The sequence below is a fragment of the Orycteropus afer genome, unplaced genomic scaffold (assembly GCF_000298275.1).
Source record: "Orycteropus afer afer isolate SDZICR_OR568_19922 unplaced genomic scaffold, OryAfe1.0 scaffold00267, whole genome shotgun sequence".
NCBI lineage: Eukaryota > Metazoa > Chordata > Mammalia > Tubulidentata > Orycteropodidae > Orycteropus > Orycteropus afer.
The window spans coordinates 1376081-1395178 of NW_006921854.1; the positions used below are offsets into that span (position 1 = coordinate 1376081).

The window sequence follows — 19098 nt, forward strand, 5'->3', positions numbered from 1 at the left end:
TCCAAAACCAAGTTGTCGAAGATCCAGGTCTTTGAAACCTAGGAGGCTGTGGCCCCACTCTTTGAGATTCCAGAGACTTTGGCCTCACCCTTGGAAACCAAGAAGGCACTGCTTTCCTTGTTCCTTCCAACCGTCCTACTGATCTCCAAGCTGCTTCAGGGATGGTCCGTTCCTTTCCTTGGAAGACAACTGATTTAGCTCCTTTGGCCGGTTTCCTGTCTGCAGGATTCCAAGAGGCAGACAGTGCTCTTTCCTTTCATTCTTTCTCTGGCTCCATCAGCCTAAGCTAATGATTTTTCTGCTTTGGTAGTTGTTTAGATCCAGCAGTCACAGGCTTAATCTCCTTCACTTCTTTGGTGAACATTTTAGGACATGTCCTTAGCTTGTACAACAGAATTTTCCAAATGTGTATGTTTTATTTTCATTTTGCACAATTCATTAAGTTTATCTCTTTCCTCTCTCATTATACTGTAAGTAGCAAGGAGAAACTGTGCAGACCCTTTAAGATCTTGCCTAGAATTCTTCTCAGCCAAATATTCAAGTCTATCACTAACAAATTCTACCTTCCACCAAACATTGCAACATAATTCATGTGCTCAGTCCTTTGGCACTTCATAAAAAGCATCACCTTTCCTCTGTTGTACAGTCACACATGCATCGTTTTCTCTTAAACCTTCACCAAAAGCACGTTTAACATCCACACTTCCACCTACGTTCTGTTGCTTGTGTCCTATGTCTTCTCTAAGACACTAGACACTTTGTCTATAGCTCTCCTGACTTCCTTCTGAGCTCTTGCCCAAATTGCCTTTGACATCCGTAATTCTACCAATAGTCTCTTCAAGGCAATCTAGGCTTTTACTGTCAGGCACCTTAGAACTTTTCTAGCTTCTCCCATTGCCCAATTCCAAAACCACTCTACATCATAGGTATCTGTTACAGCAGCAATCCCACTTCTTGGTACCAAATTCCGTCTTAGTTATCTAGTGCTGCTATACCAGAAATACTGAAATTGGGGGGCTTTAACAAGGAAAATTTGGTTTTTCACAGTTGAGGACAGAAGTCCCAATTCAGGGTGCTGGCCCCAGGGAAGGCCTTCTCTGTCGGCTCAGGAGGCAGGTCCTTGTCTGCTCCTGGGCAGTCTGCATGTGCTTGGCATCTCCCTTCCCCAACTCTGCTTGCTAGTTCATGTTTAATCTCTTTTATATCTCAAAAGAGATTCTTTTATATCTCAAGATACAGCCTACACTAATCAGTCTCATTAACATAACAAAGACAAGCCATTCCCAAATGAGATTATAACCAGAGGCACAGAGGTTAGGATTGCAACACATATTTTGGGAGATACAATTCAATCCATATATTGGAGTGTAAATATTTACTTGATTTTCCCCTCCGGCCACTATTCTCCATTTCTCTTTATAGCATAATCCTCTGAAGTATTATCTGTAATTTCTCTTTTCCCATTCTCCTTGAATCTGCTTCTTACACTTTCATAGAAATTATTCTTTTGAAGTCACCAGAGACCTACATGTTTCTGAGACCAATGATCCGTTCTCAGATCTCATCTTATTTGACCCATCAGAAGCACTGACATAGTTGATCATTGCCCCTTCCTTGAAATACCATTTCAACTCGGCTTCTAGACCCCAACACTGCCTGCTTTTTTCCTAACTCTCTAGTTACTCCTTCTCAGTTTCCTTTGCTAGTTCTTCTTTACCTGTGCCACCTCTAAAGGTTGGAGGACCCCAGCACTTATCTTGAGACCCCTTCTTCTTATCTACAGTTATCACACTGTAATCTTGGTTCGTCTCCTTCCACCATTTTTAAGCTGATGGTGCCCAAATTTATATCCACTGTCCAGATTTTATTCCTGAACACCAGACAATCACTACCTACTTGACATCTCCATTTGGATGACTATAGGTTATTTCAACCTTGTTGTTCTTGTTGTTATGAGTCAGACCCAACTCATAACAACCTCTCCTTGGGTTTCCGAGGTAGTATCACTATGGAAGTAGATTGCTCAACCTTCCTTCTGAGGAGTGGCTGGTGGGTTTGAACTGCTAGCCCTCTGGTTAGCAGTCAAGTGATTAGCAAAACTGAACTCTTAGTATTTGTCCCCCACCCCCAATCTCATTCCTCTACAGTGTTCTTTATCTTAGTCAGTGGCAACCCTGTCCTTTGTTGCTCAGGCAAATACTGTGGTAGAATTCTTGACTCTGCTTTTCCAGCAACCGTATCTGAGCCCTCAACAAATCCCGTCAGTTCCAGATTCAAAATATATTTAGAACCCAACCACTTCTTTCTACCTCCACTGCTACCACCTTGTCCAAACCATCATATCCTCCCCATGTGGGTATTTGAAACTGCCTTTTACCTGGTCTTTCTGCTTCTGTCCTTGTCTCGATTTACTCCATTCTCAGCACAATACTGTGATAATCCTGGTAAAATGTCCCTTGTCCGTTGCCATCCAGGTTGCCCTCGCTCATGGTGACTTCATTCATAATGGAACAGAATGCGGCCCGGTCCTGGGCCTTCCTCATGCCTCTCCACCCAGGGCCTCATCTTCCAGCTCTGCATCAGACAGTATTCTGTTGTGATCCACAGGATTTTCATTGGTCCATTTTAAGATGTAGATCACCAGTCCTCTCTTCCTAGTCTGTTTTGATTTGGAAGCACCATTGAAAATTATGCACCATGGATGATCCTGCTGGTATTTAAAATACCAGTGGCACAGGTTCTAGCATTAACACAGTATGACAAACTGACAGATGAGTACTGGGTTAAAACATAAGCATATCATATCACTTTTCTGCTCAAAACGCCCAAAGATGTGTCATCTCAGAGTGAAAGTCCTTACAGTGACCTACAAAATCCTATTTTCCCTAACCCCCACGTCCCCTTAAGTTTCTGACCTGATCTTCAACTCTTCTGCCTCTCACCCCCCTGCGTATACCTCAAACATACTGGACACAATCCCAGTTCACGGATGTTGGACTAGCCCTTTCCTCTACATGTTGTTGTTGTTGTTATGTGCCGTTGAGTCAGACCCAACTCATGTGTCACTATGGAAGTAGGTTGCCCAACCTTCCTTCCGAGTAGTGGCTGGTGGGTTTGAACCGCCAGCCTTCTGGTTAGCAGTCAAGTGCCTTAAGCACTGTGCCACCAGAGCTCCTTTCCTCTACATGGAATGTTCTTTCCCTCATATCATCACAGCTAGCTCCTTTCCTTTCTATGGCTCTTTACTCAAATACTATCTCTTCAGAGAGGCACTTGCTGGCCTCTCAGATCTAAAATTTCACCCCACTACCACCAGCTCCGACAATTCTTAGCCCTTTACCTTTCCTTATTTTTCCTCCTTTGCACTTAGCACTATCAAACATCTCATACATACTCCATATTTATGACATTTATCCTGTCTCCTGCCATAGAATATAAGCTGCACATTAATTGCAAAGATTTTTGTCTGTTTTGTTCACTGCTATACTGTCAGCAACTAGAACAGTGCTTGACACATAGTGAATACTGTTGGATAAATTCGTGACTGAATGGGTGATGTGTTGTTTTGTTAACATCTTTGTTCATTTGTTTTAATGAATAAGAAAATCCTTTTTAAGTAATATGTCAATATTTTGGGGTACAAATATGGATTCTAAAATATATCTTTAATGTATTAAACAGATTTAAGCTGTGAACTGTCTCAAAAGCATTTTTGCATAATTTATGAAGTGCAAATTTTGTCTCTTGGCTCCTAAACAAATCAACACATATTCTTAATTAGTGGCCTAATTGGGAGCTTTTACTGGGTAATAAGTTATTTCAGTGCAAATGACCTAATGAGTCTCGTTCTTTTGAGCAGAGTGGTAACTTGGGAGATTTGCTGATTTAATAAATAAATAAAAGGATGAATACCTGAACTATTTTTATTAAGCATTCATCTGTAAAGCACAGTGCTGAAGCAGGTTCTCCCTCACACAGATCCAGTCTCTTGACTTACCACAACACAGTGATGGTAGCATTCTTCTCAGCATCTCCTGCTCACCATTTCTTCCTTCCTCTGTCCGTATTCTACTTGCTTCCAAATCAATATTATTAATGAAGACTTCTGGTTATGTTATTACTCTGCTCAGAAACCTTCATGGCTCCTCTTTTCTATTAAATAAAATCCAGTCTCAAAAGACAAACATGTGGGGCCTCTACAGTCTGGTTCAAACTTGCTTTTCCTATTTTTAAATATTTTTTTTACCCTGCTCTCCAATCAGATTGTTATTCTTGCCCCCTTCCCTGATGTAGTTTCCACTTTCTTTCCTCATAACATCCCTGACTTTGGAAGATCCATTTAGAGTTCATATCTAGAAGATATGTGCTCTGGGTAGGGTAAACTGTTAAGCAGTTAACTACTAATGGTAAGGTTGGTGGTTCCAATCCAGCCAGAGGCCTCACTGAAGCAAGCCCTGGTGATGTGCTTTAGAAGGCTCACGGCCATTGAAATCGTATGGAGCAGAGTTCCAGTCTGCGACACATGGGCCACCATGAGTTGGAATCAACTCAGTGGCAACTTCTTGTTCCCTGTTACCAAGGCTCTAAATTTCTGTTCAAGGAAGTTTTCTTTCTTACAGCCACAATGCTCTATGGGTTTACAGTGAGTTTATATTCAAGTAGTAACTCCAGGTCTTATTCTTACGACCTTCCATCAACACAAGTTTCCCACATTCTTAGTATGCTTTGTGAACTACGTGCAGTCATGTCCATTTGGCCCTTTCAAAATCACTGTCTTTCTTTTTGAAGATTAAACATCTCTTGATTATACCATCTCCGCTCCATTTCTACTGCGACTACCTTAGACCTTGCCACCTGAACCTTTTATGATAGAAGCAGAGAGAAGGGAAGAAAGCAAGCTAGGTGGGCGGGGGGGAACATCATCCCCCTGCAGAATTAGATGGAGCCTCCCTCATTCTTCCAAACCCTGTCCTGTAGCTTTCAGGGCAAAAAAAAAAAAAAAAAAAATCTAAAATCTGGTGAACACATCCCTCCCCAGATGAAATCTCAGTGGTTCCACGTTGCTTTCATCATGGCCTCAGACCTTTTGTGATAGTCTCCCACCTCCAGCGTTATTTCTCACTACTTTGTTAGCCTTCCGACAGCCAACTCTTCCACCTCTTTCCTTTACACAAGTCTCCCTAGGTTTACAGCACTGTCCCCCAGCTTTTGTTCCAAGCGAACTGTGACTCCTCTCTCCAGACTCAGCTCTCACCCCTCGTCCTCTGAACTACCTTCCTTGGCACCCCGGCAGGAGACTGGGCAGGTACCCCTGCTCTCCTTTCCAAGGGCACCTGGATTGACCTCTATAATGACTCCCATTACACTGGCTTAGAATCATTTGTTCACTGCTCTTTCTCCCCTTAACTAGATTTTGAGCTCTTTGAGAACAATGAGCGTATCTTTCATCTGTCACCCTAGTGCCAAGAGCAGTGTCTGGTCATTTATCAGTTTATCTTACCAATAAAATTTTTCCAAAATTTCCTTTTTCTTTCTCATCCAAGAAAAGTTCAGAGCAAGAGAAAAAGGAACATGGTAGAATTCAGTTTAAGCAATAGCAGGATGTCAATCATTTCTTTTTCTCTAATATTGTGAGGATTTAGCCTTTGGTACTTGCGGTCATTACAAAGAATAAATCATGAAGGACACTGTGAGTCAAAACTATCAATGAGATTCTTTCAATAAGCCTTCAGTGGACAAATAATCCATCAGGATTCTCTGGGACCCAATTTTTTTTTGAGTATTCCACTTGCATAGTGAAATAAGCACTGGGGTTTCTGGTGTGGGGAAATTGAAGACATTGAAATCATGACTGATTTGCCTTTCAGTGACAAATGACTGCCTCAGAGACCAGTGAGCATTGTCTTTCAGTCATGGCCAACTTGAATGTCATTTACTACCTATAAGAAGGAATGTGGTAGCTGTGTGGCGGAAGCAGTTAAGCTTGTATGGAGTCCTTCAACTCTGCATTCTCAGGGTTGCCAGCCACTCCCAATAACAACATCATGAGGAATAGGTTCTATTGGAATGATGGAGTTGTATGATCTCTGAAAGATTTCTAAAGACTTCTAGTGCCTTCTTTGCTGAGATAGTTTAAGTATATATTTAGTCAGAGATAATCTCTCAAGAGTCCATCTAGTTAAAGAATCTATAGTCATTAAGCCCCAAAGATTCTTAAAGTCATGAAGAGCTCCTCTTTTTACAACTTTCCCAATCACTAAATTGACCAAATGAAATCAAGCTATTTACTAGGGACCACTTCATTCCCTAGGCTGGGTCAGCAAGCGTGGTGTGTATGTGTTTTAACAGATCTAAAAGAGGTTGCTCATCAGAAACACAGTGGCAGTCACCCTTCCCTTACAGTAGTACGTAGGTAATTATCAATTGATTGATCTGTATGTCTTAATGCTTTGGTTCCTTGCTTTTCTAAAGAAGCAGAAAATTGTTTTCAAATCTAAGATAACTGAGACTTCATTACTTGTTGCAAAACAGAATTCATTTTAAGTGGTAAGAGTCCCACGAGGGAGTGCTAGCATGAATAATTATCATTGCTGCGATCTACCAAAATGAACAGTTTCCCTGAATTGAGTGATAGTAGCATCTTCAAATGTGATTTACATTTCTGTCTCTAATGAAAATTAGCACATTTTTCACACTTTCTCATTTTTCTATGTCCCTTCTGTGGCAGCATAACTTCTATTTTTATTTGCATTTGTAAATTACAGAGTGTTTGCAACAGGCAACGGATGAATGTGTTTTGCTGAGAGCTTAGCGTTGTACCGTCTGATTCCTCACAAGTGTCTTCTTTGTTACATTCTGCATTTCCATTTAGTCCCTTCCCATTTGAAATGTGCCTGGAGCACCCTTTATGGATTCATCATAATGCAGTACTTTGTGTCTCCAACTAGAAAGATTCTATAAAATACTTGGCATTGTGACCTAGGGACACTTGCGTGACACTAATGGCAGCAGAGCCGGAACATCTGTTTCATGTTCTAGGGTATTGCATGTGCTTTACACGCACTGTCTCCTACCCTTGGAATGGAGGAAGTGTTATTTCCCCTCGTCACTGATGAAGGAATTGAAGCTTATTGTTAGCTGCTGTCAGGTTGCCTCTGACTCGTGGTGACTTATGTGTAACAGAATGAAACACTGGCTGGTCCTGCGTCTTCATGACTGTTGGTGTGTTTGAGTCCATATGGTTAAAAACAGAACTGAAGCTGAGAGTTAGGTCAATTCCCCAAGGTCAATGCTGGAAGGTGACTAGGCCAATATTGAAATGGAAGTGTGCCCAATGCCAGAGCCTGGACCTTTGTTTGACACAAGCCATAATTAAGGCTACACAGGTGCCGAAGCTTACGGGTTGCCTCTTATTGTCTTATCTTTCCAAACTCAAAACAGATGGCGGCATGACCATGTGTTTTCCCTTTTAGTCCAGATCAGGCATGTTACTGGTGACCTGGTTTACAGGGTTCATACCAAAGTCATTGCCATGGAGTCTACTCTGACTCATAGTAACCCTATACGACAGTGTAGAACTGCCCCATAGAGTTTTCCAGGCTGTAATCTCTACAGGTGGCGTAGTGTCTAAGGCACTTAACTGCTAACCAGAAGGCTCGCAGTTCAAACCCACCAGCCACTTCTCGAAAGGAAGGCTGGGCAATCTACTTCTGCACAGATACCTCCTTGGAAACCCAAGGAGGGGTCGCTATGAGTCGGACCTGACTCAACGACAGCAGTGAGTTTGGTTTGGAATCTTTAGGGAAGCAGACTGCCACATCTTTGTGGTGGCAGAGCCACAAAGCAGAGCAGCTGGTGGGTTCAAACAACTGACCATTTGGTTAGCAGCCAAGCCCTTAAACCGCTGCACCCCTAGGGCTCCTTCACAGGGTTAAGGATAAATAAGTATATCATTCGCTTGGTAATTTTCCTTTCTTTGACTTCTGGCAGATGCTCTCTCTAAAGCCAAAGCCAATTGTTTTCCTCTAATGACTTAGAGGAAGGGTAGCCTGAGATTATCCTGAGAACTGCAAGTCTATTTATCATTGTTTTTGCTCCATAGATGAGCTCCAACATGTAGATGTGACTGGCCTCCTAGGGATAGATATGGTGATTGTTTCCACTCTGCAAGGAGAAACATTGGTAACAAGATTTTGGCTATTTTCTGCTGCTAGGAATGCAATTTTTAGGCAATTATAAAAGTTTACCCATATTTATTAAAACTCATTCCCCACAACAAAAGTATTTATTGAGCAGATCTAGTTGTAATCAACTGTAGTGAAGAGTGGAAATAACCACGTTAAAGATGCTAAGAATCGCCGTAACTGAAAATTGTGAGAACATATAATTGACAGTTAACAACAGAAACAATTAACACAGCTCTTTACTAGAAATGAACAGATTAGGAGTGAGACCAAGCATCAAGTGCCAGCTCAGATACTAGAACATGAGAGTGAGATCTCCCAGTCGCTCAGGGGAGTGGGAGTCTCCTAGAAGGAGCCCACTTTATTAATTCCTAAAGAAACGATAGGCAATGCTACTGTTTCTCATTGAAGCAAGAGTAGCATCCCTTCCTGTCTTTTGCCTGATTTCTCTTCCTGACTTTTTGCCTTTGCTCCTCTTTGCCAGGTTTCTAGCCAACACCACTTTCAGAGGCCTCAGTGGTTCCATCAAAGTGAAAGGTTCCACCATCGTCAGCTCAGATAACAACTTTTTCATCTGGAATCTGCAACATGACCCCATGGGAAAGCCAATGTGGACTCGCTTGGGCAGCTGGCACGGGGGGAAGATTGTCATGGACTATGGGATATGGCCAGAGCAGGCGCAGAGGCACAAAACCCACTTCCAACACCCAAGTAAGCTACACTTGAGAGTAGTTACCCTGATTGAGCACCCATTTGTCTTCACACGCGAGGTCGATGATGAAGGCTTGTGCCCTGCTGGCCAACTCTGTCTAGACCCCATGACTAATGACTCCTCTATACTGAACAGTCTTTTTAACAGCCTCCATAGCAGTAACGATACAGTGCCCATCGAGTTCAAGAAATGCTGCTATGGGTATTGCATCGATCTTCTAGAAAAGCTAGCAGAAGACATGAACTTTGACTTTGACCTCTATATTGTTGGGGATGGAAAGTATGGAGCCTGGAAAAATGGGCACTGGACTGGGCTGGTGGGTGACCTTCTCAGTGGGACAGCCCACATGGCAGTCACTTCCTTCAGCATCAATACTGCACGAAGCCAGGTGATAGATTTCACCAGCCCTTTCTTCTCCACCAGCTTGGGCATCTTAGTGAGGACCCGAGACACAGCAGCTCCCATTGGAGCCTTCATGTGGCCACTCCACTGGACCATGTGGCTGGGGATTTTTGTGGCTCTGCACATCACTGCCATCTTCCTCACTCTGTATGAATGGAAGAGTCCTTTTGGTATGACTCCTAAGGGACGGAATAGAAGTAAAGTTTTCTCCTTCTCTTCAGCCTTGAATGTCTGTTATGCTCTCTTGTTTGGTAGAACAGCAGCCATCAAACCCCCAAAGTGCTGGACTGGAAGGTTTCTAATGAACCTCTGGGCCATTTTCTGTATGTTTTGCCTTTCCACATATACAGCAAACTTGGCTGCCGTCATGGTAGGTGAGAAGATCTATGAAGAGCTTTCTGGAATACATGACCCGAAGGTAATACTTCTTTTTACTCTAGCTTTCTCTGTTGTCTGTTAAAACTCCACATGAGTGCCTTATTCTATATTACATTTATGTTCTTCTGTATAACACAAGAATATTCTCTCAGCCAACTATAATATTAGCCACAAAGTCTCTTGTCTGCTTGAACTAAATGTTTGTTTTATTAAGTGGGACAAAAAGAGTGAGAGTTGTCGGAGGTGTTTGTTTTAGAGAAAGCCACTCTGGGGGAGCCATCCATTAGTGCAGCTTTTCATCATGTTATTTGGCCATCTGAGAACTGTTGTCAGGAAACAGTCAATTCTGACGTCTCTAGCATAATGCATTTTCACCCAAAGCAAACTTCTTAAGATAATTAATTACTTCTCTTGGGAATTAATGGAAATAAATAGTAGGCTCTACATTTTAAATAGCAAAAGATCCTTTTCACCATCAGAAAATAGTAAAGTGTGAAGGGCTAACATTTTATCATGAGTACCCAAAGTCAGCTGCTAGGGAACTCACGTGTACAACGAGAAGTACCGCACTAACTAATGTGGCATGTTTGGTTAGCTGAAGGACCTGGTGTTGATGTTGTAAATGTTCTTACGAAGTCAGGACAACTGTACAGCTGGCCACCTCGGGTGGAAAGGAAGGTGCCAGCTGTCCCATTACAGTGTCCAAGGAGGCTTAAGAGAATTGGATCTATCTGGCTGCCTTTGATATCCTAGACATAACCAATAACTCACTCCAAAATGAGGCCATAAACACAGGTATAGAGACTAATATTTATAATGCATCATGAAATAGAAGACTATGGCTAGAAGGCTATAGTAAGCACTTCACTGCACTGCATGCCTTTTCAAATGCCCCTACTAAACCGGGTCTCAATGTATTGAACCATTTGTTAGAAACTTCGGTTAAGTACTGAAAAAAATGCATCGATAAATAGGACATTTGCAACAGTCTTTAGCAAGTGATGGAGTGACTCAGAGGGCTGGTGGCAGTTGTAGAGGGTTCTCATAGACGGTTTGGATTAGGACATGAGGTCTGGCTTGCAACCAAAGAACAGGAGAAATTTGGCCCATATACTGCAAGCCTCTGGTTAGTGACATTAAGCTCATGAAAGGATGTAAGCTGACAATGGCTCACTGACTGGGCAAGGATTCGTGTGCTTCTTGGTGAATACTCGGGGCTTTAGGCTGGGGTCTGAATTCAGTGAACACAAATGAGTTCTTTAGCATAAACAAATGTGTCACCCCAAAGAGAGACGTGGATGGCTCCTGCATCCAGATCTGCAGCACCGTTAGCAACCCCGGTCATTCCTTGGGAGCTCTGGTGGCGTAGTGCCTAAGGCACTTGACTGCTACCCAGAAGGCTGGCGGTTCAAACCCACCAGCCACTCCTCTGAAGGAAGGTGGGGCAATCTACTTCCATAGAGATACCACCTCAGAAACCCAAGGAGGGGTCGCTATGAGTTGAATCGACTCATCGGCAGTGAGTTTTTTTTTTTTCTTTTTGGTTCATTCTTTGCCCAGCAAGCCCGCAGATCTCCCTGAGGTCCAGTCTCTCCAGAGGATTCCTCATATTTTTTGCGAGAATATTGCCAAAGTGATGCCTAAATCGCAAACTCAAGTAGAAACAATTCAGTTCATGATGCAAAACAAGAAAAATCTGACACATGCCACACTGTCAGAGAGATTCCAGACAATTACCTAAAAGCTTAATACGGCCCAGCATTTTCATTAATCAGAAACGAGGTTTGCCTTAATTAAGTCACATATGCTCTACTTGAGAAGCCTGAAGCAATGACTGTTGTAGGGGATTACGAAGAAAACCATAATGGTAAAGCATAAACAGCAATAAAACAATTTTTTCAGCAAAAACAAGCAGCCATTCTATCCCTATGTCCACCAGAAGAAAGAGATGAAATTGTTACATAACCCAGCCCACGAAACAAAGTCAGCTGAATGAACAAAGTCAACTCTGGTCACAATTAGTAAGCTGTCAATGATGTGGGACAAGTCTGAACCTATGCCATTTTTAATTGGATCTAAAAAATGAATTTCTACCAAGGTTCTCAATAAATGTATAATCTTTACAAATGCTATTTCTCTGTTAAAAGACTTTCACTTAGAGGTTTGAGCTGTGTTTTCTTTTTTTCCTTCTCCATCTAAAGACACCCAGATGATTTAGCTAACTATACTTGGCATTTGTACTTTTGGGAAATAATTCTGATGAATACATTTTCTTGTTTTCATCCCGATATGTGGTATTATGCAGACTACATAGTGTTCCCAGTCTCCCAGGATAGATGTGATGAAACTAATTTCCATTCTTCTGCAGGTCCTTAACCCCTCCAGGCACTCAGCATTTAGTCTTAAGTGTATTGTAGTTATTCAAGTAAGAGCTTTTCTCTCCTACCAATACTAAATTCCTTGAGGGTTGTACCCTTTTTGTACACTAAGTTAGGTGGAGAAATTTGGAGATAAATATGTCAAATAATGTAGCTTCACTCAAGTAAGAGAGAAAAGGCAGAAGCCCCACACAAGGAGAAACCGTTCAGAAAGTTATAAACATTCCATCGATTGTTTCGACTCACAGCAACCCCCATTGGGTTTCCAAGGCTGCAAATCTTCACAGAAGCAGACTGCCTTATCTTTCTCCCATGGAGCAGCTGGTGGGCTTGAATCACTGACTCTTTGGTTAGCAGCCCAATGCCTTAACCACAGCGCCACAAGACATATATGAAATACTGTCAAAATTCCAGGAAAGAGCAATCACTTTTAACTCAGTAGTACATCAAGGAAAAGCTTAACTAATAAAATCTGTGCTTACCCTTGAAGAGTACTCAGCATTTGGTCGTATGGGACAGGGAACAAGGAAGGGACATTCCAAATAAAGGTGGAAAGTACACAGGATTGTCAGTGTGTAACGTAAAAAAAAAAACTAAACTCACTGCCATCAAGTCATTTTCTGACTCATAGTGACCCTTCCTTGGTTTTCTGAGGCAGTGTCATTACGGAAGTAGATTGCTCAATCTTTCTTCCGAGGAGTGGCCTCAGCCACCAGCCTTCTGGTTAGCAGTCAAATGCCTTAGGCACTATGCCACCACTTTCATTTAGCTGGAGTCCTTGGGTGGTCCAAATGGTTGATGTGCTTGGCTGGGCAGCTGCCACCCAGAGGCTCCTGGAATAAAGGACCAATGATGACTTGCAAAAACTCAGCCATTGAAAACCCCATGGGGCACAGTTGTACTGCAACACACATGGGGTCACCATGAGTCCAAGTTGACGACAGCTGGTCTTCTGGTTTATTTAGTCACAGCATACATTACCTGAAAGGGAAGAGCTGAGGTCTACGTCTGAAAAAAGGTAAGTTAGGTTCAGATAATGGAGAGTCTTTAACGTAAGTTTGGGGAAAAAAAAAAAAAAAAAAGAGGATTTCAACTGACATTGGAGATCTACCTACAGTTTTGAACAATGGAATAGCGCAGGAAAGCAGCATCCATTAGAACAACTGCTTCTAATGTTGCACAGAGACCAGATTGGAAAATAAAGAAAGTGAACAGAGTTGAAGTTATGGCTGTGGTCACTGATGTAAGGAAGAAAGGCTGTAAGAAACACTGTGGTCGTCAAATCTGTAGGACCTACCTGGCAATTAACTGAGTGTGGGAGACAACAAAAAGTTTGACTCTCAGAGTTGCAGGCCTGGGTGTTTAAGATGACAGTCCATTCGGGGAAGCAGAAAATGCAGTCTGTGGGTGAAGAGATACGGTGATCGGTTCAGTGTCATATGTGGCGTTTTACTATCTGTTTTGAACGTCCAGGTGCCATCAGGAAACATGGGGCCAGAGTCCAGGAGTGAGATTGAAGCTAGTGGGAATCCTGGGCAGAGAGGCACTGCTGTGTGTTGAATGAAGGTGGTGGGAGGAAAATTGCTATTCAGAGAAAAGGTCTTGACCAAGAATCCCAAGGAGTTGGATGACAGGATTCATGGAGAGATGAGGTGGAACGAAAGGAGGGGAAGGTGCCCTGCAGCAAAGTCAGGCCAGCCCTTGAATACCATTTTATAGATTGAGTTTCGATTCTTTAAAATGAAGATGGACATGACTTCACCTGCCATGTGTAGCAGCTCACCAGTGGTTATCAGAAGGAGGCAAGAGGTTGATCAGTACCCAGTCCAAACCAGGAGAATTAGCGTGTGTGTGTATACGTTTGTGTGTGTCTGTGAGTGTTCGTGTCTGTGTGTGTGTTGGTGTGTTTTAACGTCTGATGAAACTGGGTTTAGGTAGTTTACTTCCTTCCAGTATTTTCAAATTTTCATTCTCATTTTTCAAACTCGTTTGTTAGCATTTTAATTCCAATGAATGGGAACCTATCATTTACATAGACATCACACATCTGTGGTTCTTCTGGGATTTTTGTCCCAAAATTGGAACGAGAGGTGACCGCCATGTGGAGTACTGTTCACATTTTAGCTGTTATTCCATCCCAGAGAGTGTCTCATCACTCTTCACTTTCTTCCATTCCCCTCATCGCCCACGTACCGGGATGGCTTCCCCTAAGTCAGGCCGCCATTTTCACTACTCGCCGGTCAGTTAATTCACCTCAGGCAAGATTTTCCTCTGCCTTCACATGAATGCTCTTTAACGTCCTGCCTCCTTCTCTTCGCCTCTAACTCTTCTTCAGTTACTCAGGAGAATCTCACCAAGCCTCTGTGTTATATAACTGCGTGCCCCAAAACATTGAGACTAGCAACTCCTAGACTTCCCTAGGAACATTCTCTTAAGAAATGAACTTCAGAGAATTGATGCCTCCAGCCCTTCAAGACCATTGTTGTTGTTGTTGTTGTTGTTGTTGTGTGCTGTCAAGTCGGACCCGACTCATAGCGACCCCTCCTTGTGTTGCTGAGGCAGTATCACTACGGAAGTAGATTGGCCAGTCTTCGTTCCAAGGAGTGGCTGGTGGATTTGAAACACCAGCCTTCCGGTTAGCAGTCAGGTGCCTTAGGAAGACACTCCAACTCTGAAAAAGACCCACGTGTCTCTACTCTTTTCTTAAACCTACTTTTCTGATGCATCTAGTATTTAAAATTATAACAATATTGTTTCCTTACTTTTTGGGTAGTTTATATTTCCAATCTGAATTTTTGGCTTTGAGTTTTTGAGGATCAGTCTGGGAAGCTAAACACCACTCATAAACTATTTCTACAGGAATATGTATTTGGGTGAAAGCCTATTGACTTATACAGTAAGATTTGTGGTGTATATTTATACATGGTCTCTCAGTAAATTGAGCCCTGGCTGCATAAGTATCTGTAACTGTGATATCAGATAACTTACGATGAATGTAATAGCTCCATTTTTCTTCTTGATCATAATTGTTTAGCATGCTGGCTATACATTTAGCACAATTAATAAACCTGTTTGGAGTTTAGAGTGCAGACATTCTATCACCATTGCAGGACTGAGATTCATTGGCTTCAACTGACTACTTTGAATCAGAAATCAAATTAAAGCCTAAGCCTGTACAGGACAGACCGATTTATGATTCACTCCATGTTGCAGCAGCCAAGGGAGACAGGGAGGTTTCTTCCCTGATAGGGGGTCAGAGGGAAGGAATAATCTTGTTGCTGGTTGCTCCTGCAGATAACCTCAAGGGAGAGGGACTGGCCTGCTGTGCCAATGAAATTCCAGAGGATGGCTCTGTCCTCACTTAACTAAACTGTTTTCACCAGAACAATTTATTTTACCCTAAAAGTAATATATGTAGCTTCTTACAGTCTCCCACTGGCCCATCTGGGCAGTAAATGCCATGCTTCAAAGCGGGTGGGCTCTGGAAGCATGAGACCATGAAAGCAGGACTTTCTGAGTGATACATTTAATAGAGATTATTTGGGTGTTTCTCCAACATAAAACAAGTGTTGATCATTACAGGCGATGCAGAAAATAGAGGCAGTAGACAGATGGAAGCAAGCACCCATTGTCTCATCATCCAAAGTCATTTCCTCTTAGCATTTTTGGGATGACTGACAGGTGAATGCAAACAGTTCTATTATTTTATTCAACTAAGGCTCCATCTGGTCTCTGTGGTCTGAGGAGTAGATCTGAGCATTCATGGAACCTTCCAATCATTGACATTAACTCTGCTGGGATATAAGATAAGAAATCACTTTGCAAATTATAGAGTACACTGAAAAATAAATCCCGCCCTCCCTCATAGAGCTGAGCTGACCCATTCTGAAGGCTACATGAGCACTCATAGCAAGCTATTTGCTGATTTTAAAGTGCTTTTTAGTTCTTCTTTTTCAGCCTCTGTGTCTCGGGTATAAAAAACAAAAGTGTCAGGTACTTAGAGGGGGTAAGAGGCTACTATGATTTTTGTACAGGCAAATTACAGTGAGACCATAGGAAACACAGTCCTGTTGAACATTCAAGTAAATATTAAAAATTAAATAGACCTGCTGTGAAGGCAAGGGCAAACCTTAACCAGAAATATTAAAGCAGAGGACACTGGCATGACCCCAGTAGGAAATGAGAAGCATTTCCCAAAATAATAAAAACTGCCTTTATTGATCTTCATATAACAGCATGTGGCTGCCCAATAAAATGTAGGAATTCATGTAATAAAAGCTGGCAACAAAGAATCAGGGAATGCCAGAACTCCCAGGCAAACAAGACACTGAAAACGGAGTTTGAGATGAGGGAAAAGAAAGCTGGAACCATTCAGTTGCTCATTTTTAATTCATCCAGTCACCACAACTTCTGTTCTAGGCACCATGCTTGGTAGCTGGGAATTTAGTAGTGAGTGAAACAGATACTGTCCTTGCACCAGGGTGTTCAGTGGGAAAGGGAGACATTATTAATCAAAGGAGCACGTATATCAACTAGTCATTTAAACGGTAGTGACTGCTAACCAGGAGGCTGGCTGTTCAAACCCACCAGCCACTCCTCGGAAGCAAGGTTGGGCGATCTACTTTCGTAGTGATACTGCCTCAGAAACCCAAGGAGGGGTCACTATGAGTCGGGTCCGACTCGATGGCACATAACAACAACAACAACAAGGTACAATGAGTACAATGGGTGGTCCCTGGGTAGTGTAAACAATTTATAATCAGCTACTAACCTAAGGTTTGAACCCACCCAGGAGGGCCAGGAAAGAAAGGCCTGGTGGTCTGTTTCTGTAACGATGACAGCCAATAACTAGATAGTAAAAATCAAAAGCCAAACTCACTGCTGTTGAGTCAGATCCGACTCATAGCAACCCCTCTTTGGGTTTCCGAGGCAGTATCACTACCGCCATAGATTGCCCAACCTTCCTTCCGAGGAGTGGCTGGTGGGTTTGAACTGCCATTAAATCTTAGCCACAAGAAAATACCACCCAGGACTGAGATACTGGCTTTGAAGGCTGGGGATCATAGTCTAGGGGGACATCTAAGTCAACTGGCTTAGCATAGTCCACAAAGACAGTGTTCTGTTCCTACTTTGGAGAGTAGTAATTGCATCTTAAAAGCTTGCAAATGGCCATCTAAGTTACAACTCTGGGTGTCTTTGTGTCTGGAGCAAAGAAGAGTGAAGAGAAACAAAGATTAAAGGAAACAGACCACAGGAACCATGGACTTCACTAACCTAAGACCGGAAGAACTAGATGGTGCCCCATTACCACCACTGACTGCTTTGTCTGAGAGACCACAATAGAAGATACTAGATAGAGTGGGAAAAAAGACAAACCATACTTCAAATTCATAAAAAAGACCAGGCTTACTGGTCCAATAGAGACTCGTGAAACCCTTGAGACTGTGGCCCTTAGACTCCCTTCTAACTTAGAACTGAAGCCACTCGCAGAGATGACCATTCAGCCACATGAAAGATGGGCCTATAAAGTGAACAGTAACACCCGGAGGAGTATGCTCTTCAGAACAGTCAGCTACATGAGAACACAAGGTAGCATTTGCCCCAAAACAAAGTTAAGGCAGGAAGGGGCCAGAAAACTGGGTGAAGGGGAGCAGGAGCATATGGGACATTATGGGGATTGTGCCCAAGGTCGTAGAACAATCTGTGTATAAATTGCTTAATGGGAATCTAATTTGCTCTGGAAACTTTCACTTAATCCATAATAAAATATTACAGCCAAGAAAACCCTGGAGGGTTTGTGCTCTGTAACACATGGCTTGCTATGAGTTGGAATTGACTCCATGGTAATGAGTTTTGTTTTGTTTTCAAAGTTACAGTGAGGCCCCAGGTGGTGCAAATGGTTCATGAATTTGGCTGCTAACCAATGGCTGGGGATTCTAGTCCACTAAAGGTACCTCAGAGGAAAGGCCTGGAGATCGACTTCTGAAAAATCAGTCATTGAAAACCCTATGGAGCATAGTTCTACTCTGACACACAGGGTCACCGTGCGTCAGGAGTTCAAACCCACCAGCGGCTCATCAGGATAAAAGACTTGGAGATCTGCCAGGAAGATTTAAAAAAAAAAAAAAAAGTCCCATTGCTGTCCACTCAATTCCAACTCATCACAACCCAATAGGAAACTGTATGGGGCAGTTGTGCCCCACCATAAAAGGTTGCTCTAGGAGTCTGAATTGACTGAATTGACTCACCGCACACGACAACACAGGCTGCCTTAAATCTTTTCAGAAGCAGAGCACTGATTAATGCTAAAGTCAATAAATAAATAAATAATATCAACAGTGATTTAGAAAAGAAATAAAATTGACCAATAGTTATTAAAAAAAAAGAGAGAAAAAAACGTTAAATCTTACTTGCAATTAAAGATATGCTAACTAAAACAATAGTGAGATGATATTTTTTACTTATCAAATTAGACATCTTTTACTGATAGTTTTCAGTGTTGGTGGGAAAGCATCAAGACCTGCACCAGCCTCCAGTGCTATTAGAAGTGTAAGCTGGAACAATATGTTCATAAGTCAATTTGGCCATTTGTATCAAGAACCTTAAAAGGGTTTGTGCCCTTTCACCCTTAGACTCTGTCCAAAAGAAATAATTTAATATGTGTGGTGGTTACGTTTGTGTGTCAACTTGGCCAGGCCTGGCTGAGTGGCTGGGCAGCTGAATGTAGTTATTCCCCACGGTGAGACTGGTAATTAACTCCATGGTGGAATCTATTGTGAGCAGCTGAGGGTATGTGGTCTGCTTCCAGTATATAAGAAACAGCTTTGGGAATGGTCTCTAGCTTATGGCATGCTTGAACCCTGCATGTAGCCGTGTCCTTGTTCAGCAGCCTGCCATGCTCTGCTGACCTTGGGACTTTAAATGGATTTGAATTAATGGCCTGTCGTGTGGTTTGGTAACATCAGGACTGTGCCTTTTTATTTGTCAACCTTGGGTTTGTCAGTCTCAGCAGCCAGCAGCTGTCTGAGTGAAGAAAAGCCTCTAG

At 42.5% G+C, this 19098-nt stretch overlaps 1 protein-coding gene across 1 annotated transcript in view; it reads left to right on the plus strand.

The window, feature by feature from the left end:
• Nucleotides 1–19098, plus strand: part of GRIN3A (glutamate ionotropic receptor NMDA type subunit 3A) — a 250352-nt gene that overhangs the window by 119156 nt on the left and 112098 nt on the right. Inside the window, exon 5 of the mRNA XM_007950325.1 lies at nt 8668–9715. Coding sequence (XP_007948516.1) covers nt 8668–9715 — 1048 coding nt within the window. The remainder of the gene's footprint in view (nt 1–8667; nt 9716–19098) is intronic.